Consider the following 27,804-nt stretch of genomic DNA (forward strand, 5'->3'; position numbering starts at 1 on the left):
CTTTGGTTTTACTTGTTTTATAATACAGTTCATTATGTATGCATTGTTTTATTTGATCATGTTTTATACATTTGCAGTTGTATGTTTGTTTTATTGCTCCCAGTTATTTATTCAGTGAAACACTTTGAGCATATAAAGTTATTACTATTATATTAGATAGTAATTAGACTTGTGTACATGAGGTTGAATCATGAAGTTCAACTATAGTAAATAAAAATACAAAGACATCAATAACCATATTCAGTATGCTTTCAGAGAGCTGCAGGATTGTCAGAGTAAGAGCAAGAGTAAGATTTGCATTTTAAATAACCCACTGTATGACTGTGAATACTAGGCAAAATTTGAAGCAACTTTGGCTGTTGGCTGGCTCATTCTGTTGAGGCTATAAGGGCATGGATAGATCCCACATGATCAAATTCTAATAGTACCAGTGTGGACTGTGGGTGACTGTGTGGTGGTAGCATTACCCAGGGTTTTGGATCAGGTGGCTATCATCCACATCTCATTGCTCTTTCGAGACCCACTGGGTGATTGAGAGCCTATCGTCTGCTTGCTAAATCTGCACATCTTGTCTTCCTCTGACTCATGTCTGTACAAGCTTGGCTTATAGGCTGCAGTGTGAAAAGAAGCCACTGGCCACACATTGTCTGTGGGGACTACAGCATGAGCACAGCTATATACAAACTGGAGAATGTACCTCAGGTGGTTGATTCAGAATTGATGTAATATTCACATACTATCCATAAAAATAATATTGCTAAAGTGGTCAGTCCTTGTACTGTGACCTGACACTGAGGTTGTAAAAATACAGGCATGCAGTATCAATAGAATCAAAATGCTTACAGAGGAGCAACGTAACAAACATGCAACAGGGAGCAGACTTTGCTCCAAGGACGATTCATTTTGATTCAAGCAAAGTTATAAGGCAAACAAAACATAAAAACACATGTTTTGTGGATTCATAGTGCTTTATATGTGAACAAAACAAAGCATTTAATTCAGATAACAGAGATCCAGCCTTCTTGCTTTGGGAGGACATAAAGCTAATCCTTACATTTTCACTGAGATTTTCTTGTATGAATTCTACATTCAACAGAGTAAATAATTATTCTACCTCCTAGACATCCTACTTCCAGCTCTATTGTAAGTTAAATTGGGTTTAAATTAACTGCTATGTTGCGATCTTTCAAGGCTGAAGAATAGTGCATTCGCTAGGAAACACTGGGATGCTTAAGCATTGTGAGTTTCCTTTATCTATGCTCCATTTATGCACACTGTCTCTACAGAAAGCTAAGATGTGCCAACAGATTAAACGAATGCACTAAATGCAGTTGTTACTCAAGGCCTCATTGCACAGATTTATTCTGACACAGGTTGGTCAGCTTTCAGAAACCTCAACATTGCTCTGAGGTCTCATGCCCTTAAAGGGATAGTTCACTTACTGGGTTATCCTACCTTGCATACAGAAACTGCCTAGGCCCTAGGCCAATTGAAAACAAGTCCCTGTTTTTGATTTATGCATAATATAAATTTCAAGTGAATGGGAAAAAGCCAATGGCTATTTGAAAGCGAGTTCCACATAAACTGTATAACTGAATTTGCAGCCTGAACACAGCACAAATACACACCAAATCCACAAGACAATTTTACTAATGACAGATGCACCCTACCAAACTCAATACACAGACATGGAACAGGACACCTTGCCTTTCATTGAGTTATTTTCTTCACCTTTCTCTCCCCAGTTTCCATCTCTTTACCTTTCATGTAAACATACACCAATTTTTGTCCTTGATCGTATATGGGTGTGTGTACATGCAGAAAATAGTAACATTTTACAATAAGGTTCCATGAATTGGCATGAACTAATGTAGTTAATCTGTACAGCTGTGTTAATGTATTTGCACATCATTCATTCATGTTGAGACTACATTAGTTATTGCCAATTCATACTGGAATGAAAAAGTCAAGTTAATGTATTTGGTTAACTAATTATACCTTCATCCTATGTTCGCTAATGTATAAATATGCAACAAATAAGTTAGTTAACAAATGCATATTATGCATAACTAATGAAAAGTTACTTTTATGCTTAATTAATGTATTTGTCCAACATTAACTCATGCCGATAACTATTCATCAACCTGATAATAAAGTGTGACCCAGAAAATAAATCAAGTTTTGCCCATTTGATTTTTGTGTGTCCATCCAAAGACAATGATCCAGGCAGAGACTAAACCCTGGTTGGGAGTATCTGTTCATTGTATTATTCACTGCTCTGTTGTCTGCATGTACTCAGTTTTTTTTTTACTGTTACCTATCTGGGGGCAACAGATGAAGTTTAGCTTGATAGCTCTGGGACAGTCAAGTGGCTGTGCAGTGTCTCTATACAATAAATAAATATTGATCCGTGACATAAAATGATTGCACGCGGAGCAGTGTGAGCTGGCTACAGCCTTGGCCGAGCAGGAAATTAAAGTTGTGAGTCTTCCTGTGCGGTGATTTATCTCTGTCGTGATGAGTGCTGGTCTTTCTACTCAGGTTCAGCATCATGGTCGTATTGTATCAGATACGCTGTGCAGCCAACACAGTACAACAGATAATTCTCCTTTTCAGATAAAGGAATCCATTTCATTCCTTTTTGTTTGTTTTCACACAGACGAGTGTGTTTTCTATTCTAATCCAGACCATATGCTTCTTCCATGTTTCTGACCAGAATGTTGACATCCATCAAAAATGTTATAAAAACAAACATAGCCCCTTCTGCTCAAGTTTTATATGGCTGTTAGCTAGTCAGGGTCCCAGCTGACTCACCATAACAACAGTCCTCAAGGTTTTGGTGATTCAGAAAAGCTGACTAATACCACAGAATGAAAAACAACAGGAATTCCACTTTGACTGAATATGTTTGACATGAACAAAATATTAAAGATGTAAATCCTAAGATTCCTTTGCATTTCTGGGATGTACAGTGCAGTGAAAACGTATTTGCCCCCTTCTTGATTTTCTCTATACACTATACACACTGATCAGCCACAACATTAAAACCACTGACTTAAACCAGATGACATGGATGTGGCTTGGAGACCCCAAGATGCAACCAACAACTACAATTCTCTAACCGCAATCCTTTGAGAATAATTTTGGCACTCAACCCATCCTTCTGTTTATGGGGGGAAGGAAGGTTGACTATAGCTTTATTGCCTGAATAGTGGACATAGGCACTGCCTGATTTATGAGGGTCAACAACCTTTTGCCTCAATTTGTGTATTCTGTGACCTTTCCCGTGCTGATGGATAACATGTCCGGCATGAGCATCAACTCATATTTAAATCTCAATTAAAGAGTCAAAAACGACCACTTAAAAGTTTGTAAAGTCTGGTGAAATTAAAAAATTTGAAATATAAATTGCAACATGCATCTCTTAGATTTTATTCATAAGAATTTCTAGGGGCCAATAATTGTGACACACATGTATTTGATAAAAATGATATTCATGATAGACTTTGATTCAAGATTCAAGACTTTAAAATAAATATTTGACCTCCAAGGTTAGAGTTCTCATATATTGAGTGCTAGACCAAGCTGATAAACAGCAGTGGCATTTGTCATAGCCTTTTCTGATAAAGTGCAGCTTGAACCCTGTGCTCAGAGCCCTCATTTCCTGCCAGAGCTGGTGAAAACACCGACAATCCCCAAAGCTTGCATAAACACATTCATGTGGATATCAACCTTACCAAAAGACACACAAAAATATAAAGTGGCTTCAGAAAAAACCCCTCATACAATGATATCCTTTTTCTTGAATCGTATCTCATATTAAGTTCTTAAATAAAAACAAAATGGTTGTTTTATATTTACAAAGGTAACCACATATTTTCACATTGCACAAACATTGAGGGTGAACCCTTCAGAAATCGTGGAGTCTACATATCAGTTATGTTGTCCTTGTAGCATACTGCAGGTATGGACTACAGTCTACGGAGAGTGAAAAAATATACATCCACATAATCAAATAATCAGTGAATATGTGCACATGAAGCACAATTTCACAATGCGAAGCAGAAGAACTCCACAATGAGATAGATACAATTAAGAAAGAGGAAATTAGCTGCTGACTGCGGTGGATTCTTCATCAGATTTAATGCAGGATTGTTAATCAAGCTAAACAAATGCAAATGAGTTGAGCACAATGATCAGTCTAAAGTTCCCCAACCTATTTTAAGCCCACAAGCTGCCTTAGACCTAGGAATAAAGTACAAGTTTTTGAGAAAATGTAGCTTTCTCACTAGCTAAATATACTGGTCACATCATTAAAATCAAAATATTAAAATAATCATTGTCCTTTGGAAAGAAGCAGCCATGTATACTAACGTGTCCTACAGTGTAGCAGAACACTAGGGAACCGGGCTTATGACTCAAAGTCTGTGCCTTGCGCCCAGCTGGGAGGCTGCTGTTTTAGCCTTGAGCAATGTACTTTAATAAAATACCTAGCCGTATAAATGAATGATATGTAAAAATGTAACCTGTGTAAGTTGCTCTGGATCAGTGCTAAATGGCTAAATGTAAATGTATCATGGTGAGATGGTGAATGTAAATGTAGAATGGTGAGAGGGTGAAATGTAAATGTAGAATGGTGAGATGGTGAATGTAAATGTATCATGGTGAGATGGTGAATGTAAATGTATCATGGTGAGATGGTGAATGTAAATGTATCATGGTGAGATGGTAGAATGTAAATGTATCATGGTAAGATGGTGGAATGTAAATTATCATGGTGAGCTGGTGAATGTAAATGTTAGACTTTTCAAATTACAGAGGATCATAGGCTACCACTGGGTAGTTCCATCATCAGCCTATGCGCCAGTACTTGGAATTTTGGAAAACGGCTTCGACATGTCCTGAGAAGGAGCTATGTGGGACAGATCCTGTGGGAAATAATAGATATTTACCATTTCAAAAGCCAAACAAAAATCTGCATCTCAGAAGAGCATGAAGGAAAGAACACGAACGGGATAGGTAAAATAAATGCAAGGACTCGTTTTAAAAGTATATCTTTATATAAACATTTTATTCAGTGCAATTTTCTGTGTATACAACAAATAATAAACAACTGGAAGGTATCAGGCTGAAAACCTGCTTGTACATCATACAGTTTTTATCCTGGTATGCATTGGAACACATGATCCAACATGGGTTAATACACATAGCCTACATCATGCAGCTCTATTCCTGAAATCCCAGCTGTCTCCCATGCAACAGATATGTTCACCAAAATGAAATAAAACTAAAACAGAATCAGGAGCCTCCCTGTAGCATGTATGAAGATATCAAGGGAAAAAAGTACTTTGCCCACGAAGAAAGGGTCCTTGCACTATACAAGAACTTTAATTGTACATGCCCTGTACAAGAAAGGAAAGGGACCTTTCTCCTTTTCTTCCAAAATTGTTCACCTTACAAATAAGACGTAAACTATAAAAAATGTAAAGCCACCTAAAATTCCACAGTATCAACTTTTTTCATAGAAAATGATCGCCACTATTCATACACAAAATAGTGGTCTGTTTGGGAGCCTCATCGTATCGGTATGGCAAACAGAGTCAGCCAGAGAACTTCTAACAAAGAGTGGGGGTGGGGCTTGACACAAGCACTATTGATAACAGAATACAGGACAGAGACAGAGACAACCTGACAAGATTCAAACAATGGGGGAAACATTGAACAGTCAACTTATACTGCAGAAATTATAACAATCAAAACACTTCCTTTAATACTGAACCACTACACCCAACCGTGCGTTGCCATCATTTCTCATCTCTCTTCTTAAGACCTGAAGAGTAACAAAGGCAACCAACCAATTCTGGCCGGACCTCTACAAACTGCTTTAGGGGACAGAGGTACACTCCTGTCTTTGGTGTGCTGGACCCCTGTGGACACTCAGGGACAGCCATATATACAGACAGCGAGAAGGGGAAGACACGGACGAGGATAATAGCTTCTGGCTAATTCAGTAAATTAGCCAGCAAAATGGAGGCACAGCTTCAATACGAGGACCTGACACCCTCCCCTTTCTTCAGATAAGCTGAATGGCGGCTTATTTAGAGCTCTGTCTCTGTGCATAAACACTGTAATGCATGATAGCCAACCCCACTGGCCTCAGTTCCTGCAGACTGCGACACGAGAAGCTTTTTGCTCGGCTCGTAGGAAGCGCGGATGACACACGGAACAGGTCACTTCTCAACGGCTGAACCAAGCAGCGATGTTTTCATTCGCCCTGATGTCTGGGAAGATAAATGGGTATTTTCTACATCACCACCAGGACTCAGTAAAGTGGTCATTTGCAGCAAAAACTAAATGAGGGGGCAGTGAAATGGCTTGGGTTTTGTTTTTAATGAGAGAGGCCTACAGAAGATCAGTGGCTTTGATATTCCTATGCTTGATTTTAACGCTTGATTTTAAAACTTATAGGCGCCATCAGGGTGGATTGAAAGAGCACTGGTAAACTAATTGTGTCGTGTTGCTCTCGTCTTTGTCCTGAACCGCTGATGATGGTTAAGGGGGAGGGTTAAGTCTGCTTGATGTGGCAAGCGGCCGGAGGTAAGCGGAGGACTCGGGATGCGCTCCCGCGGCTGGGCTACGTGGACTCGTTCTGGCTCACCGTCTTCCCGCCGTTCAGCATGGCCGACGCGCTCCGGCTCTTGGTGGGCGTGCCGCTGCCGGACCGGGAGAACTCCGTCAGGTCGTGGAGCGAAGGCTCTCTGTACATGGCCACTGTGGGACACAGAGACGGAGAGGAAGGTTAACAACCAAAAACTACCAACAGCCATCCAAGGGTATTCAAACAACTGAAAGAAGAGGTGTCTGAATATAGGGGCGATAGGCGCACATTGCTATGGCAGGTAGGCTAATGTGACACAATATTCCTTGACAAAAGCTGCCTCTAAAAAGTAAATTAATTCCAAAAGTGCACCACCAAGGAAGAAAACTCTTGTTTCTGGGTGAAAGTGATAAAAAGTCCAAGGCCTTTTATACGATCAATGCTTCATTTCTGTCCAAGGTAACAATTAATGGGAGAAAATGTTTCTGTGACGAACCCCATATGAAAACATAGCCAAACACATGCTCAAATATGGAATTGTATTTAATTAATGACAAAGGAACAACATGCCTGCTGCAACTTCAGCAATGTGCGTAAGAGGTGCATTAACAGACTAGTGTGAGTGATTATAGTACAGTAAGTATGATTCACAGTAAGTTACATATTTTTTTAATATGCATTTTGCAACACATCTCAACTCCCTTTCGACACACCAGTGGGTCCCGACCCACATACTGGGAAACAGGATGATGACAATAAACAGAATAAAGAGCTCTGAAAAGCAACAACATTGTAAGGGTTTCACAGGAAGCTCACACAGAAGCCTTTTCCCAGAAAGCCGTGTGTGTGCCTGAAGGTCCATCTGCGGCTATTAAACTACCGATGCAACATCATCCCTCAGCGTATCCTCCTGTGCTTAAGGCGTCGGTACAAAGCGGCTTCACACGCCCAAGGCAATCGATACGGCACTCCGGGGCGAGGCCGCGAGGATCGATGCCGGGCCTATTAACGGTGGCTTTATGCGCCGGGCCGAGGGACGTCTGCTTTAAAGGTCAGGGGTTCAGCCGCCAGGCTCCAGGGCTGTGCCCTTCAGAGGGACCGCTTTCCTCGTTTCTGTCTGGAAGACGCTCAGCGAACGACGCTCCTGAGGGTCTCCGCTCAGGAGCCGCGTTCCAGCCGAGTGCTAGCGCAAGCGCAGGTGAAAGGGCATGTTCCGGCCAAGGCATGTTCTGTTCCGTTCCTCATTTGACAAATGTCAATAACAGACTCCAAAGGCGATCAAATGCCAAGAATCAAGACTAGATACTGAAAGCTTTCTTATACCTGCACTAAGGAAGTGACTGAGTACACCGGACTAATCGGAAATAGCAGAGAAGCCAGCTGTCCAATTACTTTTGATCCCCTAAAATGGGCGGACGATATAAAAAGGGATGTAATCACACGGATCACCCAATATGCATGTAAATACCCTGAAATTAAAGCTGACAGTCTGCACTTTAACCTTATATTATTATTTCATTTCAAATGTAATGTACAGGAGTAGAGAGCCAAAAGAGCAGAAATTGTACTACTGTCCAAATACTTACGGACCGCACTGTACTGTATATCACCAGGGAGCATTAACAGCAGTGTGCGGTTCTGACTTCCTTACTTACTGTTCTTCTTTCTTTTTCCCTAGCACCTACGCTAAATACTAAGTAAGTGCACTTGCCTCTATAATACTAGTCATCTTGACACACTTCCATTTCCTGTAACAGTGCGTTCTTCCTCGAAGTGCGGTATTTTTCATGGGAGTGTTGGAGTCTGCCACTCGGTGCAGTTTCAGCTTTAAAATCGCAGCAGGGTATGGAAATAGCCGGAAATGTCTTAGGGGGCGATGCGGAGGATTACGTTTCATGCTTGCTTCAGAAATATCCCCAGTAAAATGGTGTGGCAGGGTGCTCAGACACGGAATTAACCTCGACACTAAAGAAGAGCGGAGTGCCCGTTTTCCACCTCTCAGGTGGGATCGTTCAGGTTCCTGATTTCACAGTTGCGCTTCGAGTCCGTCGACTCATCGTTCCCCTCGGCCTGCGGTTCACACCGAATATTAAAGAACCTGGTGATTCTGACCAAGATCTCTGCTGTGTCAGTATGTGTAAATAACCTTTCTCTCAGAGATAACACTCTAACCTCTCCAACCTGAAAATCAAGACCAAACAGGACCGCAATGCAGGGATCTCTAGCAGAAAGGTGTGCGGCCAAGTCCATGATAGTAATGTGTTGATTAAATCCCCCCTCCAAATAATTAGCTCAAATAGACATTCTATCCCCAGTTTCACAATCAAATAAGGGCTTCCCCCAATTTTTAATTCATATTTGCTAATTCTTAATCAACAAATTCTTCATTAGACACTGCACATAATCTCAATTATTTCTTACTAGCACAAAGAAAAATCACATTAAATCAACTGGATAAACACTTGATAATTCCTACCAGAGCTGTACGGAGCCTTCCACCGAGGGACAATTGCTCAGCTAATATTAATTTTCTATATCAGTGGCTTATCGCAGGCCCCTAGATACTGAAATTAATTCATGGAGGTTCTCCAATGAAGCGACATCCTCAGCCACTATAGTGTTGCACATGGATTAATGGCACTGTCAACACCAGGAGACACGTACATCAATGTCCCACGGGGAAGCAATGAGGTGAGGGGTGGGAGCAGGAGGGGGCTGTAACTGGGCGTTTCCTTGGCTCCATGTGTAGCAGGGTTTGGCGAACGTACATTTTCTCTGCGCCATGATTTACACGCCCCAGGTCTCTCAAGAGCACGACGACACTCCTTGTAGCACTCGCGAAATTGTATTAAATAGTGAATTTTGACAGGATTACGACATTCGCTGATCTCCGCACCCCTACACCCCACCCGTTCTCACACACATAATTCTGTAATCACAGCTTTTTTTCCCCGCTGTTATTATTGATATTTTTGCAATTACAGCGCTTTCTTCTCCTCTGCTGCCTCTTCAGCAGAAGCTGCCTGCTTTCCGCCTCCTTCGTTTGCCGGCGCTGAATTTTAATGCTTCTTTTCGTCCCCGACAGATAAGTCTGGGCTTTGCTGTAGATGAAAGAGAGGTGGCCTTTTCTGAAAGCAGCAGCCTGCTCCTCCTTCCCCTCAGCACTCCTCCGGCCCTCCGGTGAGGGAAATAAAGCACCTCGCTCGTCGCTCCCCGTCTGCCGTCTGTCTGCCCCCCGCCTACCCAGACTGACCAGCGTCCTCCCAGACACCTGCCACTGCGCCCCAACACCGGAACACCGGCACAGAACGATGCGGGCACAATGTGACAGGTGCCCTGAGACAGGAGCTAGCCCCATCCTGGAGCAAATTCACTTCAGACCGACTGCACGGAGGTCTGTTGTTATAGAACGCCAGCGAAAGCGAAGGAAACCTGAAACTATGAAACCCCCCTACACACAATAAAGTGACAGTGGAGGCACATTTTTATTCTTCAAGGATAAAATGTCCCAAATGTACCCTGAAAGTACAGTAATGGTCTCCTTGGGTAAGTTTTCCAAGCGAAAAACAAGCAAATTAATTATATATAGCTGGCTAGGGTACCGCCCCAGCTACAAGCATTTGAACCTTTTTAGGCGGTTTTCGCACCTCGGGGGTACCCATGGTCACGCCCGAGACCCCGCCGCGGAGATGGCGCTCACCTTTCAGGGGCTTGGGGAGGAAGTGTGCGGCCGGCTTGTTCTTCTTCACATGATTCCCCTTCATGATCTCGCCCTCTTTGTTCAGACCGAGGTACCAGCCCCTGCCCGACTGCTGCTGCCGGTAGATCATGGAGGAGTACGTCACGTAGTAGTTCTCAAACACTGACTCCTTAAACTTGCACTCCGGCGTAAAGTGTTCCTGGAGGAGAGGTAGAGAGAGAGAGAGGGGAGAGGGAAAGACAGGGAGAGAAAGAGGGGGATGAAGAGAGAGGGAGACAAGGGGAGAGCGGGGAGACAGGGAGAGATGGAGACAGGGAGAGAGAAAAAGACAAGGGGAGATGAAGGGAAAGAGGGAGACAATAGAGATGGAGAGAGGGAGGGCGATTGAGGCAAGGAGAAGAAGAACAAGAGAAAGAATTAGGGAATGAGTGAGCCAAGGAGAGCAGCTGGAGGAACACTCAGACACCCAAGGGAGAGAGAAATAACAGACTGATTTTGAATGCTTTCTCTCATCCTTTAAATATGCTAGGATTCAGAAACCAATGCTGATATGCAGTCCCTTCACACAACAAAAGACAAATGTCCTCAAACATATGCAAGCAGGGCCACACACCTCATTACACAAAACAGGTTATTCACTTTGCATCTTTACAGTGTCAGTTGTACAGAATGACCTATTGCGAGGCCACTGATAAGACACCAACTTAACATTCCTAAAATTAAACATTGATTTTCCTTTTTTTGCTTCAGTTGTTTAAAGGATCAGTGCTTCTCCGAAGCAATGTTTGTAAAATGGCTATTTAGTTTATATGCTCAATAACATTAGTTTCAGTAAATAAACCTGGGATTTTAGATTGTTAGTTGTTAGCTTGTCTGTCAATGTGTGTAGATAACAATGGCTTTTCTAGTACATTTCACAGCAACTGGCGGAAAGCCTGGAGTAAAAAGCCTCTTAAAACAGAGCGGCAGCAAATGTCTCATTGTCCTCTCATTTAGAAATCTGACAAAACTTACTCTGACTCCGGGGACCATTAATCTGGCAGCTACAGTGAAAATGCTGTGAAAAGCTTCAAGATTCAGGAGCTGCTGTTAACAGAACTCCGCCTGACTGCCTCTAGCGATGACATCATGCCTGCCCCCCTCCCATTCCACTTCACCCTGCCCTCCCTCCCTCCCTCCCTCGTAATTCTCACCATCTTTCTTCCCTCCTCATCTCAACTCCCTCTCTCTGCCTTTCTCCTCGTTTATTTCAGCTCAGTCTATCTGCTTTTTTTCTTTCCATCTCTTTCCATTCCGTCTCTTCCCCTCAATTTTCTGACACGTGGCATGTCCTCTGTCTCCATGCTAGGTGGTGGGACCTCAAACAGCCGTGCAAATAGGCACATGTGATTCCTTATCCGTGACTTTGTTTCCACGGGCAGTTTCACTTCAGGTGCTGCCCACATACTTTCACTTACATACAGAGAGAGACACACCATAGTCCCCACTAAAATTGTGGGGATGATGTATAAAAAGGGCTGTAATTCCTACATGGTTCACCCAAGACCCTTGGAATTGAAGCTGAAACCCTGCATAGAGACTGGATGTTAGCGTGAGTGCAAAAATGTGTTGCTGTCCAAATACTTACGGACTTCACTGTATTTCTGTGTATATCTCTCTTTGCTGCAAAACAAACAGCTCCACCCATTCACAGGTACTTCATGGCCACCATGCTAATTGGTTCTCTCAGGCGCGGTGACGCATTGACGGAATAGATTTAATTTTCGCAGCTGCACTGAATCAGAGAAAGGTGTGAGGCTTTGTGCTTCGCTCCATTGTCAGAACCCATCTCCACACCAACGCTGCTAATCAAGTCCCTTCCTCTGCTGCGTGCGATGCACGTATGTGCGAAAAGGCTCATAACGAGAGTTTCAGCCCAACAGCACAGTGGCGCGTTGCTTTTCAAGCTCCCTTCCCCGTATACCAAAGGGCGCTAATTAATTTAAAACTGTCTGGTTTTTGAAAGCTGTCCGCCTTATTATTCATACCTGAGAAAGATCAATACCTTCAGTGTCTGAAAATGCGCACGATACACAAGCAAGTGTGCGCGTGCAAGCTTAGCAGGCACTTGTCTCTTTCTGATGGCGAGCTAATGGTGAAATGTTTTGTGAGGGGAGGTCGTAGCCACTGTTAAAGAACTTTGTCTTTGTCACCAGGCTCAGAGCCAAAAGCAAGGCCGCGTATCATATTTAACTCCTCCTTACACGGCCAGAGTGGCCCGGTGAGGGTGCAGCGTATTGTCATGACCCTTTCCCAACCCAGGATGCTGCAACAAAGTCCAAACAGCCTGATCGCTGATGACACCGAACTTGTGTGAGCGTGAAGAGGGCTGAGGCACCGGCACCTCCAGGGGGATTCTGGGGAAAGGTAGCATCGGTGCAGGGGCCGCAGGAACGATGCGTCAGCTTCTTTTCCAGGGGTTTTGCAAACTCATTAATCAAGATGGACAGTCCTGGACCGCGCTGGTCCGCCCTTCGCATTTCAAACGTTCTGAGCTGTGCCCGCACCGTGCTCGCAGAGAGAGCGATGGGCTATCCGAGGCGGCGGGAAACGTGCGTGGCTCCAGCCTCTCGGCATTCATAGGCTGCTAAAAACCCAAAGCACGCGGACGGACTGGCGGGGCGGAGGCGCGCGCGGTCGGCGATGCGTCTCGGCGCTGAAACGGAGTCGGGGGGTTCGTGACAGCCGGCTGAGGTTGCTCTGCTGCAGAGTGCTCAAGCAGAACGTCTGCACACAGGCAATATCCCCCCCTCCCCGATAAATACACATCTTCACAGACAGCTGGAATCTCCGCACACTTTAAAGGGATTATCAGGCGGTTTGGCGGGGCTTACGTAACTGCGACACTCGCTATCCGCCCGTCTCCGCGGCGACTGAAGGTCAGATTAATTAACCGCGAATCAAACGTTAATCTGCTGTCGGGGACGACCGGATTAAACCCGCAATTCTATCTCGCGAAATATATTCAATTAGAGTCGGCGATAACAACGTCAACAAAAACAACAGTGCACTGCAGCGGTGGAGATGAGGAGGAGGCGGGGGGGGTGTGTGAGACGGGACTCCCTCACCGACGGTGTGTGACGCACTTAGCCGCACCGAGCAGCCGCAGAAGCGAGCGCAGGATGGATCTCCAAAACAAAGAGACCACGTACCCGAGGAGGATGGTAATGACTGCGTCGGCTCTCTAATGCCGCGCGTTTATACCTCCCCGCACGTTTATACCGCCCTGTGTGTCTCCCCCCATACATCAACCGCGTTTACCCGCCTTCCGGTTTGTCAAAACGGGGCGAGCGTGAAACTATTTATCAGGGCTGCGCCAGAACGGACTGGAATCTCTGGAGGCCGGGGTGACCGGCTCACGTAGAATGGGGGGGATTGTATTAATCACTGCGCCGTTTCTTAGCAGCTGAGAGAAAACGAAGAAAATTATCAACTGTTCTGCGGCTGAGCCCAGATCCCTGTTTATCTCCACCAGCGAGACTGCAGGGTGCCGGCTCTGTCCAGTAGCGTTGGAAACCACAATGATTGGTTGAATATAAAGAAGCAATAAACAACAGCCGTAGCTGTGCTACGACCTCCTTTTCTGTACGTGTCATGTTACTGGTGGCATCTGCCTATGTTCAGCAGCCTGGACTGAGAGAGATGCACAATGCAGTGGCTGGTAACGCTCCCTCAACAGGGCAATTTGAACTGCAACTGCAACTGCTACCTAGCATTAGCAGACCCCTGTTACAGTACTCTTCCTCAATGTCAAGCTAAGGACTTCACAGCTGGCTGGGGCTGGTAAGAACCATCTCACAGGAAACTATTGAATTAAGCGATCTTCTCCTCTGGTATTACATGGCTGCTCATGGGCTAACCAGTCCAGAAGAAATATGCTAATTAAGGGAGGACATCCCCCCTCCCCCTCAGTCTACAGAGAGATGGTCTAAGTCACATGACTCTCACTTACTGTCATGATCCATTTCCTGAGTGAAGAACGCTTTTAGGAAATGTACTTTTTTAAATTACCCCATTAAGATACATTAGTTATCATTCCACAGGATAACTGAGTGATGGTAAAAAAAAAAAAAAAAAAAATTAAATGCAATGCGGCTTTTATCCAGCTCAACACCATTACACTGGGTAAACACGCTTGACCCGAAAAAGCTATTTTTTCACAAAAAAAGTGGACGGGAGGAGAATTAACAAAGAGTGTGTGCATTATAGATACGGCAGAAATGCGGGCTGCTTCCGAACGGGAACGCTCATTTGGAAAGGGGCCGCCGTGACGACGCGTCTGCTTTGTTTTTCGGGAATTCCCCGGGGCGGCGACTTGCTCGGGAGCCGAGCCAAGCCCCGGCGGGGGGGGGGGGGGGGGGGGGAGAAGGGTGTGACGCTCCCAGGGGGGAGCTTCTGGATGCGCCTCCATCGTTTCGGTTTGTCTCTACTCCGTTCCCCTCCCCCTCCCCCCGGATCCTGCATCACCAGCGGCCACGGCTCCTGCCGGCTTGGAGGTACCTCCCGTCTTATTGCGACACTGGAAATTCCAAAGCCCCCCTCTCTCTCTCTCTCTCTCTCTCTCTCTCTCCGCCTCCCCTCCCCCACAGGGTATCCCCTGCCTGGGTCGCTGAGGGAGGAGCATGCGTGTGATTGAGGATCTCATGGACGTGTGGGTGTGCACGTGCTCTGCTGTGCGCACGTGTGTGTGTGTATGTGCGCGTATACAGGCGGCATACCAATGAGCTGCAGGCTCACATCTTTGTACCCCTTCTCCAGCTCTCCCTCGCCAAAGTCTTTCACTCTCATCCTCCATTTTGGTCTGTCTCCCCATCCCCCAACCAAAGGGGCAAGTTGGGCAAGAGCCGTCCACAGCTATACAGACCTGGGTCAAATACATATTTATTTTGGATTCAAATAAGTTTCTACGTGCTTGAGCTATTTTGACGTATGAAATATTCTCAAAACGTGCTAACCTCATCTCTTGGTTGGCTCAATTGCGCCAGGCAAGATCAATCGAATCGCAGAAATGTATTTGAATCCGAAACAATTACATATTTGACCCACGTCTGCAACTATCGTATGTCCATTCCATTGAGCCTTTGGGTGCTTCAGCTGCCTGCTCTCCATTAAAACCCAACCTCTGCTGTACTCATCAGCACAGCCACCAATGGCACGCTCCAGCTCGTTCCGGAACGTTCCGCCTGTCAGCGCTGCCACTGCGTGTGCTCGCTGCTTCTCTCTTCCACCAGATCAACAGGTTTGGATCTGACTGAATAGCTTCATCCCTTGTAGGTCTTGAAGCAGAAATGCTTTTTTAAACCTCTCTCAGTACTTACCATATTTTGCATATAATCCACCAGCAACTGGCTGGTCTTCAGTTGTTTGGGGGGGTGGGGGGATGAACATTAATTCTGCGATTGACTCTCACTAATTCTAGAATAAATAGCAATAGAGGGCCAGAGAATAAATGAGAATCTGCCCACTGCTCGGCTGGGTTCTACAGTAAAACACGCAGACAATAGAAAGCTCGATAAAAGGCTTTATTTTATTTCCTCTACAGGACAGTGCACAGCAAACTAATCACCCTGCAGGTGTTGTGCTCTTAAGCTGTACTGATCTATGCATTATTTGCATCCTGAAATACAGATAAATAATGAATACACATACAATAAATAATAGATTTCAGCAGCCCTTTAACAACCCAGAACCACTTCAGCCATATGTCTTTAGATAACCTACGCTTTCCTGGCCTCCTCTCCACAATAATCAGACAGCTTCTGGTGCGCTCCACGCACCCAGGATCCCGACAACACTCACCGCCTTTGCCCAATCCCAGCCACTGCAAAATTAATAAGTGCACTTCAAAGGCACCTCTGAAATAAAATGGCAGAATAATTTCAGCTCAGATTATTCTGCTGAAAGTCTATAAAAACTGGGGCAGAACGCCGAAGTACAGAGGACTGAAGGAAATGTGAAAATGTTTAATTGATTTGCGCTCTCCCACGCATGGTGACTTCAGTGTACACTGGTATCTTCTCAGTCACCCACATGTTCACATTTTCTCTCCTTCTCCCTCTTCCTCTCTTTTTTTCCTCACTATTTCTCCTCCAATAGATGGAGAGAGAGAGAGAGAGAGAGAGAGAGAGAGCAAAATGATGACAAAAGCCAATCAAAGGGACCTTTCCATCAACCACTAGTCCATGACTGGGTTCCCTGTCCTACATCAGAGATTTACAATCACCGTCAACCTGCTATCAATTGAATTTACATTGCGGACCTTGTGGTTACCGCACAAACAAATCCAAACTGCACCCTTCACAATGCAGTAGTGCTGCTCTCAGACGACTCCTTCCCAGCGCAGACTGCACACAAACAGTAATTAATTTCAAATGCAAGCAGTGATTTACGATTCCTAAGAACTCCGAGCACCACAATTAAGATTATAAAACGCAACGCATCATTAACGGAGGAGCGGATGACTACACGGAGCACTTACGTGCCACTTTATAATATTAATACTATATCCTGCACATTCAGGAATCATCATTTCCTCATCCGCAGCCCTCCGGGCAATTATACAAGGCTATAAAATATTAACGATTTCTAAGATATGATTATGTACTTGCTTGGTGAAAAAAAAAAAAAAAAAAAGGTGTGTCCTTCCACTTGCGTAACTTCTCACATGAAAATGTCAGGAGAAATCCAATGAGAATGAGTTTCTGGCAACAAATAATAATTGTGCACCTGCAAATGAATGTACTTTTCTAGCATGACATGTAATATTTTACTATCAATTTGCTTTGTCTTGAGCCTTTTTCACAGAACACTCTGCCCTGCTGAGAGTACTAAGGCACAGTCTACTCTGTTCTGAAGGAGGGTTATTTAAGACCTAGTGCACACAGAGGAAGGCTCTTGCCTACGACAGCACCAACGGACAACACAAACTCTGACACGCCTTTGGGAGAACTCCATATCATTTGCCATTCACAGCAAACATTTTCCCTGTAAATACTGCATCCCTCAAGGAGCAATAGAACATTTCGGTACTGTGGTGTAGTGTGCAGCCCTGTTTTTATTACCATGCAGGGGAAATGTGCAGTAAATTACCTTTTACAGGATTGTGAGGAGCCAACTTTATGAAATGAGATCTTTGGTGTGGGCAACATAACTAAGCCCATTCCAGACAGATCATTAAAAACCCAGAGGAGGATCAGCCATTTTACTGTGAGCATTGCTTCTTGGCTGAAGAAGCTTTTTTCCCCCATTTAAAAAAAAAAGATTATCACCTTTTTATTTAACTCCCAGTGACCTTTTCCCTTGCAGAAATCTCATTTATTGGAATGTAACAACAATTTTCAACAGTGTCTGACTAACTGAAACCATGGACTGATGTTATGGGTAACATCCGGAAACAGTCATTGAGTGCACTACAGTTTTAACATTGTTTTGATGTCGTATTGCACACAACCAAGCGTATGCAAATGGGAAATGGACATAGGCACTGAAGCATAAAATACCTACAGTCGTTCATGCATCCATGTTGTGTGTCCATGTCGTTAGCATCCATGTTGTGTGTCCATGTCGTTAGCATCCATGTTGTGTGTCCATGTCGTTAGCATCCATGTTGTGTTCCCATGTTGTCAGCATCCATTTTGTGTACGGAATAGAAGAGATATTCTGCACGCTTGCAAACCATGTTGTAAACCATATTGCTGGTTCTCTGTAATACTGGTTTAGTACAGCTTTTTCTGACTCTACCTCTCCCAAACTCTTCCAATAGGTTCTAGTTTGTCATCAGAGAAATATTCATCAACGTGAGATGTACTCATTTGAAAACCTGTGGGCTATTTACACCAGTACTGCCAAGAACATTGTGAAATTTGCAGAATTGTTTGTGGGGAATAAGAACATTCATTGGGCTGGCACTGAATTATTCATGACTTAATAACACATTTAATCAAAGACGAGACGCAGGCCGCGAGAGAAGGTCTTGTTCACAGGAGTCAGTTTATAAAACCGTTTCTTTTTATAACAAAATGATCGCTGCCGCAGCAACGGAGTGATGTCACATTATTTTCAATTTGACAGATAAACAGCGGATTGCTCTCGAGCGCCAGCAGAAAGACTTGCCCCTTTGAGTGAGAGAACAGAGAAAAGAGCTGCCATTGTGACAGGCCAGCCATGATGGCACAATCATGGGGAAAATACAAAGAGCAAACATGAAAGGGTTTGGGTTTCGACTTGTTTTGAGAACGGGAGATGTACACCCAGCTGACACAATCAATTCTTCACACAGCTCCGCCACACTGCCGGCAGAAGGCAGAGGTGGAGTCAGCCACGCAGTGAGCAGGCCACGCCCTGACTGACTACCATATGCGATGGAGCTTGCAAAGGTCTAGAGCACGGGTGGGCAATTCCGTGTATGCAGGTTTTTGTTTCCACCAATTACTCTGGCTAAATTAGCTAATTGGTTGTACACACCAACACAGATCACAGTAAAACCATATAATAAAGGGACACAAGAACAGTCTTTGGCTGTCATTAATGCCTCCATCAAGAATTGTAGCTAAAACATCAGATGGCATAAATGTTAGAGCCAATTAAGTAATTAGGGCCAGCAGTTGACATGAAAAGCAGAAACAGATACGGCCCTCATTGCCCCCCTCTGGTCTAGAGTGTGTCCTTTTCTTAAGAACTGCTGCAGCCAAACTCTAATTTCATTCAGGTGATGAGTTAATCTGACACCTGGATCCTCGTTTCAAAGGTGGGTATGATGGGAAACGCTCTGAGGACACACATTCCACAAAGGCTGATTGAATGTGGGAGGTAAATTCAACAAACTCAAACAAATACTGTACATCACTAACAGCAATTGAAATGCATGAGGACATGTAACCCATCTAAATGACTTTGAGGTATTGTTTTATTCAATATTATACTGCATATTTCACATTTTTTACTTTCATTCATTAATATACTTTATTTCCCTTTGTATTGTTTATTGTGATCTAAGTCAAAACGAGACACAGTGCAGTCCAAAGTATTTGGAGAGTGACACTGGTTCTGTTTTTTCTGCTCTGTAGTCCAACACATTGGATTTGAAATGAACAATGAATAAGATGTTAAAGAGTCGTAGATTGTCCGCCTTAATTTTAAGTTTCCTTTAATGTACATGTAGGAATTACATCCTTTTTATACATAGCTCCCCCACCCATTTTAAGGACCAAGAATAATTGCAAGAATTAACACAATTTAAATATAGTTGTTATATGTAGTACTTGGATGCAAATCCCTGAAGTCTGTGACCCATAGACATCACCAGATGTGGGGTCTCTTCCCTGGCGATGCTCTGCCAGGCCTGTACTTGCAGCCATCAGTTCCTGTTTGTGTTGAGGGGGTTTTAGCCTTCAGTCTTGTCTTTGTAAAGTGAAGTGATTTTCAGTTGGATGGTGGGTGGTTGGATGGTATAAAGTTTAGGTGATTGACTTGGCCAATCAAGAACATTCCACTTTTTGGTGCGGGTATCTTTGGGCTCATTGTCCTGCTGCAAAGTGCAGCACCGTCCAATGAGGTTTGAGGTATTTGGTTGGATCTCAGCAGATAAGATGTTTCTGTACACTTAATTTCCGCATACAGAATTAATTTCTTAATAAGTCTTCATTGTAGAACTGTTTGGATGAACTTTTTTAAAAAGTTTTTGAGCCTTATCAGTGGTTATTATCTTGCAGTGAACCCCTTGAGGTTAGGTTGGTGTAGTCTTCTACCTATGACACATCTATGCCTACAACCTGGAGAGCATTCTTGGTCTGTTAAACAGCTGAAAATTGTTTTTTCCTGACAATTGAAAATATTTTTAGGTCATTCACTATTGTGGTCTTCTGTGGGTGACCAAGTTGTCTCCTATTGCTGAGTTCACAAATGCATTCTTTGTACAAATCTGTTGATTCTGATGCATCCAATATTTTGGCCATGTGATTTATTCAGATTGTTCAGCCTCATGGAGGCATGCTTTACTGGCACTGACTTGGTCCTCAGGTTGAGACAGAGTCCAAATGTAAATGTCTCAGCTAGCATCAAATCTAGACCTTTTGTTAGCTTTCTTGTGCAGGAACTAATGATGCAATGAGGCATAGCTGGCCAAGAAACAACTGGGAAGCCAACTATCCAATTACCTTTTGTCCAATAAAATGTGGGTAATGTCTATACAAAGGGCTGTAGTTCCTGCACTGATCACCCAGTATGGATGTAAATGGTCTCAGATTAAAGCTGACAGTCAGCACATTAACCTCATTCCAATCCAATGTGCTGGAGGAGAGAGCCAACACAACAAAAATAGTGTCACTGTCCCAAAACTTCTGGACTACACAGTGTGTAGTTCTATGTGTAACTTACTTGGCCAATAAATCTGGTTCTGATTCCGAATCTGAATCACATTGAAAGCATTTGTTTTGTTTGGTCAGGTTTTCTGATACCCACTGCCAGGCACCTTGGCCATTCCAAAGTAAAAGCTGACAATATGCCTGGAGATTATCCCAGCCCTTAAGGACAGGCGATGGTGCTCCTGTTTGATGGAGTGAGGCTGGCAGGGGCTCAGATCTCTGTCTGGCTTGCCGTGAGGTGACTTTGATTGTCTCTCTCTTACCGACAGGCACGGCTAGCCTGGGAGACTTCCCTCTCCCTCATCGCCAGACAAAATGAACGGCGGGAAAGATGGCTGGGCAGGAGACGAAGCTAAGCAATTATCCTTATCTGCGAGGACAGCCGCTCCTGATGCTAAAACCGAAATTGAATAAAGTGACAGACTCAGCCCCCGTTCTCCCGCTACTGCCCCCACCCCTCCCCGCCCCGCCCTAACCCCCCGTGAGGAGCAAATGGGATCACTCACCGATGTGTAAAGGTAGCCCTCGTTGTTCATAGCCAGGTAGAGCTTGGTCTGCACGCCCTGGATGGCCACCACACGAAGCCCCACGGGGATGAGGTTGAATATGGCTGCGGGAGAGACACGGAGAGGCCGTCAATCGCCGACACACAGGGAATACGGATGTGAAGAGCAACAACTTAGGGAATAGTAACACACGAGGAATGTAACTGTTGCCAGTAACAAGGAATAGCAAATGGGGAATAACACAGGAACGGATTCATGAAGTATTTCCCGGGGATAAAATACATGCTAAGTGGTCATCACATTCAATAAAACACTGGTTCCTAAGTGGTGCATGTTCATTAAGTGAATTTGAAATATGATAGAAGTGGGAGCAATTGAATTTTGTGGGTTAGTGTCAATGCATATGTAGTTATTGCAGGTTCTGATGGGAGTAGATTTGGTTTATTGTATGAGTAAGTGACTGACTTATGGCGAGTGGATTTAAAACTATTGGATATAAAACACAAAGGATTATTTCCATTGTGGTCCTCTAGGGTGGGCGAGACTGAACAAAATGAGTAAGTAGATATGCGGGGATTTATCAAGATGGGAGGAATTGCGGAAAAGAAAATTGCCTGCTATATCTCTTCCTAGAATGAGAGGTTGTTGTCATCAGAAATGACAAATTCGATTGGAGCGAGTTTTCTACTTCAACATCCGTCTCAGAAATATCCAGAGGAGAAATAAACATTATCAAAGCCATAGTCTGCCACAATATGTAATACCATAGACCTGAGATAAAAGATTACCTGTTACGGCAAACACTCGCTGTGCCTAAGGGAAAGACTTCTCCTTGCTGTTGGTGAGATGTCCATTGTTATGAACAAGGCATATGCAAGGCCGGCTTTCAATAGCAGCCAGTCTTTTCCTTTCTTTTTTTATAAAGCTGAATATTTTACAGCATTGCACAAGTGTAATTACTTTTAGTAAATACCCTGCTAAATCATTTTTTTCCTCAACATCCAATTTCCAGCAGTCTCCATAAATTTCCCCCATAAGGTAAAAACACAAGAAATATTATACATGGAATAAAACATAAGCGGTGAGTTTCACAGACACAATTAAGCTTATTCCTGGACTAAATTGAGTTTTGTATGGATAATCTCCATTCAAAATTGAATTTACTCTAGGGCCAGGCTTGACAGAGGAATAACCAACAACAATATCAGACAGTAACAACCAAAAGGAAATACATACTGTAGGAAATGGCTCACAAAGAATATCACAGTGCATTGAGTACTATACGGGGAACGGCCAGTAGGGTATCACACACAGGGAATATGACATAGGGCAATACAGACTTGGGACAGAATTGGCAGGAGCATGTTCCCACTATTTGTATATACAACTGTGTGCTTCTTCAACATCAATCAATCAGATTAAAACAGAAACCGCAGGAAGTGCTGTAGACAATGAGACATTAATGTGATCAGTAAGCCAGTCTATGGGCGAGGCAGAGAACCTCAGTATTCCTCATATTAATCAGATGAATGCCCCTTTGTTTCACCGACGAAGCATCGGTGAAAAGAATGTAATGTCATTTCATGTAAACGGGTGAGGACAGTGGGTGGACCCCGCTGCCCAGCAGTGTCCTTTGAGCCTGGGCCTCCTGCTACCAAATCAGCTGCACAATTTCACACCACGACCAAGAGAACATACTAGAATGTACTGGGTCATTGTGAACATTTAGTAACCTCTGCACATATTAAAAGGCATTAAAAGTTTCAGTGATTTAAGAAACTGTATTAAACAGCCATGTGCCAATCCTTCTACAGAAAGTGTTTCTCAAAAGCAGTCCGGTCCTAACCCTTTCCTGTTAAAGAGGTGTTTTCCACCTGTGCCGGGTCCACGTGATGTCACTACCAGCTTCGGTGTGTCCCAGGGAAAAGGTCTACCGAACTGACAGGAGCAACGAGGAGCTACGAGCGCGATAAGAGGGAGGTGAGAGGAGGTGCGGCAGCGGCCGCCACCTGCTCTCGGTGCCTGCGTGCGAGAAGCGAGTCACCGGTGACAAAGCGCATCGCCAAACATCCAGCAGCCCCCTCCCGCGACCGTCTGCCAGCTGCTCCAGGGCCCGCGCCAGGCCGATTCTCAGTGACAGAGAGTCATCAGCGCACCGGCTGCTGCCAACAGGGTTACGGCTCACCCGAATCCGGCGCCGGATGCCATGCTTTGCTCTCTGACAGCGCTACAAATGAAGCCCTCTGCCTGCCATATCCCCTGAATGCTCCCCTCCTGACACCACGGCCTCCCTCCATTCCGGCTCTGCGGTTTCGTTAGCATGCGACAGCTGCCATTAATATTTCACAGCCGCGAGCAGGGGAGGGCGCAAGGTGCTCTGACCGCCGGGGTGCCTGACAGACACAGCGCAGGTACACCCCCGCTGTCCGGGGGAACCTCTCGCCACAGGGGCGGGGGTCAGGCCGTGGAGAGAAAGCCCTGGCGCCATGCTGCCGCGCCCCTGCGGGGAACACGGAACCGGGGCAGGATGCAGCTCGGTGGGGAAGCCAGGCAGGTGGAGGGGAGGGTTAGAGGGGGTGTCACGACATCATCACCTCTTTATCCCTTCTGCCTCTTCAACCAGTTCAGTTCCTCTCCCCCCCCTCTCCTCAACTGGCAGGGTGTATCCGGTTTGATCCGGTTGACAGTTACGACGGCACCTGCCCCGAGGAGGCACCTTCCCGGCCAATGGGCTCCTGCGATGGCCGTGTGACGCTCGGAGAGAGCGGGCAAACACGCTCACGACAGACCTCATTTCAGAGGGATTAGACACCATCGCTCATCAGGGATTTCCAGGGAGAACTCAATTACCTCCACCTCACCCCGCACCTGAGTCTGAGTGCGGCTCTCATTAAGACCGAGGACGCGGCCGTCTTCGTCCAGACACTGCCCTCAGCCCGGGACGGCCCTCGAGTGCTCTTCAGCACGGCTGATAATCCCTCTGTCTGCACTCCACGCGCTACATCAAACAAAATGGGTAATGAGACCAATATCATTCTTCCCATGTTCAAACCCAATCTAAAAGCGCAACCCGTGATGAAGGCAATCTTTCCCCGCGCGTTAAAAAAGAAAAAAACACGTTTGTCTCCGATACCTTCCAGTCATGCTGGAACATTAAGGCCCAGCGTCTTCAGAAAGTCAATCACGGTGCTCTAATTGCGAGGCATGCTACAGAAGCACACGCGACGGACCGTACCGATTTCTGCAGGCGCCCGCCGCAAAATGACAAGCGATAAAGTGGATGCGTGCGCTATTGTGCAGCAAATTAAGGCAGATTAAAATCTAAAATGACTCCAAGCACTGAGCCCAGCTCGTAAATTCGCAAGCCGCTCTTTAAATGCTCGGCAAACAGACATGACCCGATGGAAATGAACGTCGCCAAGCTGACGTTTGTGTTCGTCTGTCTGGTCTCCTGACTGTGGAGAGGGAGGGTTCCGGTTCTTTCCACAGAGCCCGTGGGAAGCTGCCGGAACATGTGATGCACAGGTCCAAAACTGGACGGACTCAAGGCATCGAATGAATCTCTCTCCAAAGACTTTGACTTTGGCCACTTTCCATAGGAGGCTTTGAAGAGATGCAGATATCAAGGCATATTCCAATTTTTTTAGATACTGACAAAACATCCCCAAAAAACCGCTAAGACACGAGAAGGGATTGATTCTCTACTGTTCAACGTACAGTACACATCCAATTCAGAGATGTTATAACTGTATCACCCTAAACCATGCATGGTTTATAAACACAGAAAGCTTGGTAAGAAATCCCATCAGCTCTGTGCATTTTCCATGCCATTTCTAATTGTATTTGCACCGGCAATTGGGAAAGGGTATCTAATGAAATAAAGTAAATGAAGTAAATCTGATTGAGCTTTAGTGCAGGTGCATGTATGAAGTAAACACTGAGAGCCACACCTTTGGGAGATCCCATGAAAACTGGAGGTAGTCTCACGGGATCGGAAATAGAGGTGTTCTTCGATGCAAGCGTTTTAACAGCTTAATCCGATCTCAACGGCAACAATCTGAAGGACATTACTGAATGACTTTTTCCTCACTTTAATAGGATTTGTTTGTGCTTCCGTAAGGCAGAGTCTCCATAGCAGTGTGTTATCTACAGCTGCGGTCTTGTACACTCAGCTCGACATTTCCATTTCTAACGCACTTTAAAGACTAAACACAAAATGAAGGCAGCCGTGAGAAAAATGACACGGAAGTGTCATTCAGAGCGAGGCGTTGATTATTCAGTCAAATGTCAGACTACTGTGCCGCTATCAAGGAAAAGGACAGAATGATCTGTGTAAACCATTCCTTTAAAAACAAACATCACCCTTTGAAAACACTTCTTAATCACAAACGCCAATATTGCGTAACATTCCCACGCGTTTGTTTTGCAAAATAAAAATGAGTGGGACATCAGCTTCTGGTGTTTTATCGAGATAATATCGACAAACCAGACTTGCGTCAGAAAAGTGAAATGCGCCTCAGCGGATGTTTTCACACACTTATTGCCGGTAAGGTGCGCGTCTCACACGTGGTCCTGCATGTGAGGGTGCACGTGCTGCGTGTTACGTGTGCATGTGCGTGTCTGACCGCTTGTCTGCATGTGCAAGTAGGTCCTCACCCACCAGCACTGAACGAGCTCCAGGAGCACTGCGCTGCAGTCGCCATGGAGACAAGAGTACCCAATTCCTAATAAAAAAAATTTTCCACATCAGTGTGAATGGCCTTGCTTTCTTTCTCCCCGTCTTCGCAAGCTTTTTTCATTTTCTCTTCAAAGTATCCGAAAATTTGCGATATGGGTGGCTACTCATTATGTAACACTATTCTCTCTATCTTCGGCACGGAAATGTGTAACTACAAGCCGGTAGAGTGTGGAGAGACCTGGAGAGATTTTTTTTCCTGAACCTCAGTCTGCCGACGCACAGATTTATCTCCTTCCATATCCCGAGGAGGCCCATGGGATGCTGGCGGCGTTATGTCAGGATCACAGCACCCCTTTCCGCTCTCCCGAGGCCTTCCGGGAGCTATGGAGGCTGACGATTCCCTGGTCGGAAAAACCTGGGACGCACTAAACCGGCGCACCTGCTTGATTGAATTTCCTCTAATTGGTCGCAGCTGGAGTGGAGCGTCCGCTCAGCATTGGCGCAGTAATTAAATTAGGCCGGTCTGTGTGCCGTTGCAACTAGCGCCATGCTAACAGGTGACGCACTCGCCGCTGCTTGGTTACCGGGGCGTCGGCCTGCGGGTACGGCGATACTCAAAGCACATCGCGTCCTGTTTGTTCCACAAACATGATTCCAGAAAATAGACTACAGAATAACAATGTAACAATATACAGTACAATGTATTTCTGCTTTCCCTCAAGAGTAGGTGTGCATTGTTAACGAATATCACCAGAAAAGCCTGCTTCACTGAACTAATACGAGAGCCAAGCAGTGCTTGCAGTGACTAGTTAGGCAGTCGACTGTAAATTTGCCTTTGGCCCATCGATGGGTGGGGACTGGGTCCCAGTAAGTGTGAGAGCCTATAGCCTAGTGGCTAAGGTACATGACTGGGACCCTGAAAGTAGGTGGTTCAAGCACCAGTGTAGCCATAGTAAGATCAGTGCAGCTGTTGGGCCCTTGAGTAAACCCCACATTGAACCAGGGGGGATTGGCTTCTGCTTAGTCTAATCACCTGTAAGTCAGATAAAAGCGTCAGCTAAATAACTAATGTAATATAGTGACAGTTGATGGTGCGCTCCAGGGTGACTCAAAAACGACTTTCAGAAAGCTTCTGAAAGTCACAGAGACTTGGACCAGCAGAAGCATAGCAGGGTTAACACATGGCCTGGCCCCATCAACCAGCTCAAGCGTTATCAGGGTGAGAATGAACCCCTTCTGCTGGGGATTCAAAGCCAACTGCACCAAAACAAGTCTGCAAGAGTTGTTCCATTCAGTGTGGGCATGAATGGAAAGCTGGAAAAATGTGCTGTCAACCAATCAAAGATGAAGGAGCTTCCTGGCTCTTTCTTAAATATGTTTGTTTTCTTATCATCCTCTAATAGGTCAATCCATATCAACTCCTTGAACTAATATTATTTCCCTGAACACGCTACAATACAGATGTATATCCCACAAAACCAGTCTGTGCAACCATGACTGCAGTGTCATGCTTCAAAGGAAACATCCTTTCTTGAATCCTTGTAATAGTGTTCAGATGACATTAACACAAGCTCCAAATAATTCATTATATAAAAAACTTACCTCCCCCCTTCCAGTTCATATTTTAAGAGAAATGCCTTGCCTCCAGGCATTGCCTTGCAGTCCAGGCATTCACTTTAGAACTGGACATACGCCAGTGTTCGGTCTGATATCATGTGTTGCAGCTCTAGACTAGATGCTTTGGCTCCAGTTCATGCTAGCCTGGTTCCAACTGTACAGTTTCAAAGTGGCATCATAATCTGTTTGATATGACAAAATAATTGGTCTGTTTCATATTTAGAGAACCATTAGGGCTGAGAGTGGACACACATGGAGCCCATTGGCAAACATGGCTGTTTGGGTCAATTTGGCAGACATGCAGG

The 27,804-nt window shown here is 44.9% G+C and overlaps 1 protein-coding gene across 5 annotated transcripts in view; it reads right to left on the reverse strand.

Annotated features, from left to right (window-relative positions):
- Nucleotides 1-5,052: 5,052 nt before the first annotated feature.
- Nucleotides 5,053-27,804, reverse strand: part of LOC133133775 (fibroblast growth factor 13) — a 111,892-nt gene continuing 89,140 nt past the window's right edge. For all 5 annotated transcript variants that reach the window (XM_061249972.1, XM_061249974.1, XM_061249973.1 and 2 more), the window contains 3 exons: nucleotides 21,205-21,308; nucleotides 10,299-10,497; nucleotides 5,053-6,771 (listed from right to left, as the gene is read on the reverse strand). In XM_061249972.1, coding sequence (XP_061105956.1) covers nucleotides 6,635-6,771; nucleotides 10,299-10,497; nucleotides 21,205-21,308 — 440 coding nt within the window. In that variant the 3' untranslated portion in view covers nucleotides 5,053-6,634. The remainder of the gene's footprint in view (nucleotides 6,772-10,298; nucleotides 10,498-21,204; nucleotides 21,309-27,804) is intronic.

The sequence above is a fragment of the Conger conger genome, chromosome 7, assembly GCF_963514075.1.
Source record: "Conger conger chromosome 7, fConCon1.1, whole genome shotgun sequence".
NCBI lineage: Eukaryota > Metazoa > Chordata > Actinopteri > Anguilliformes > Congridae > Conger > Conger conger.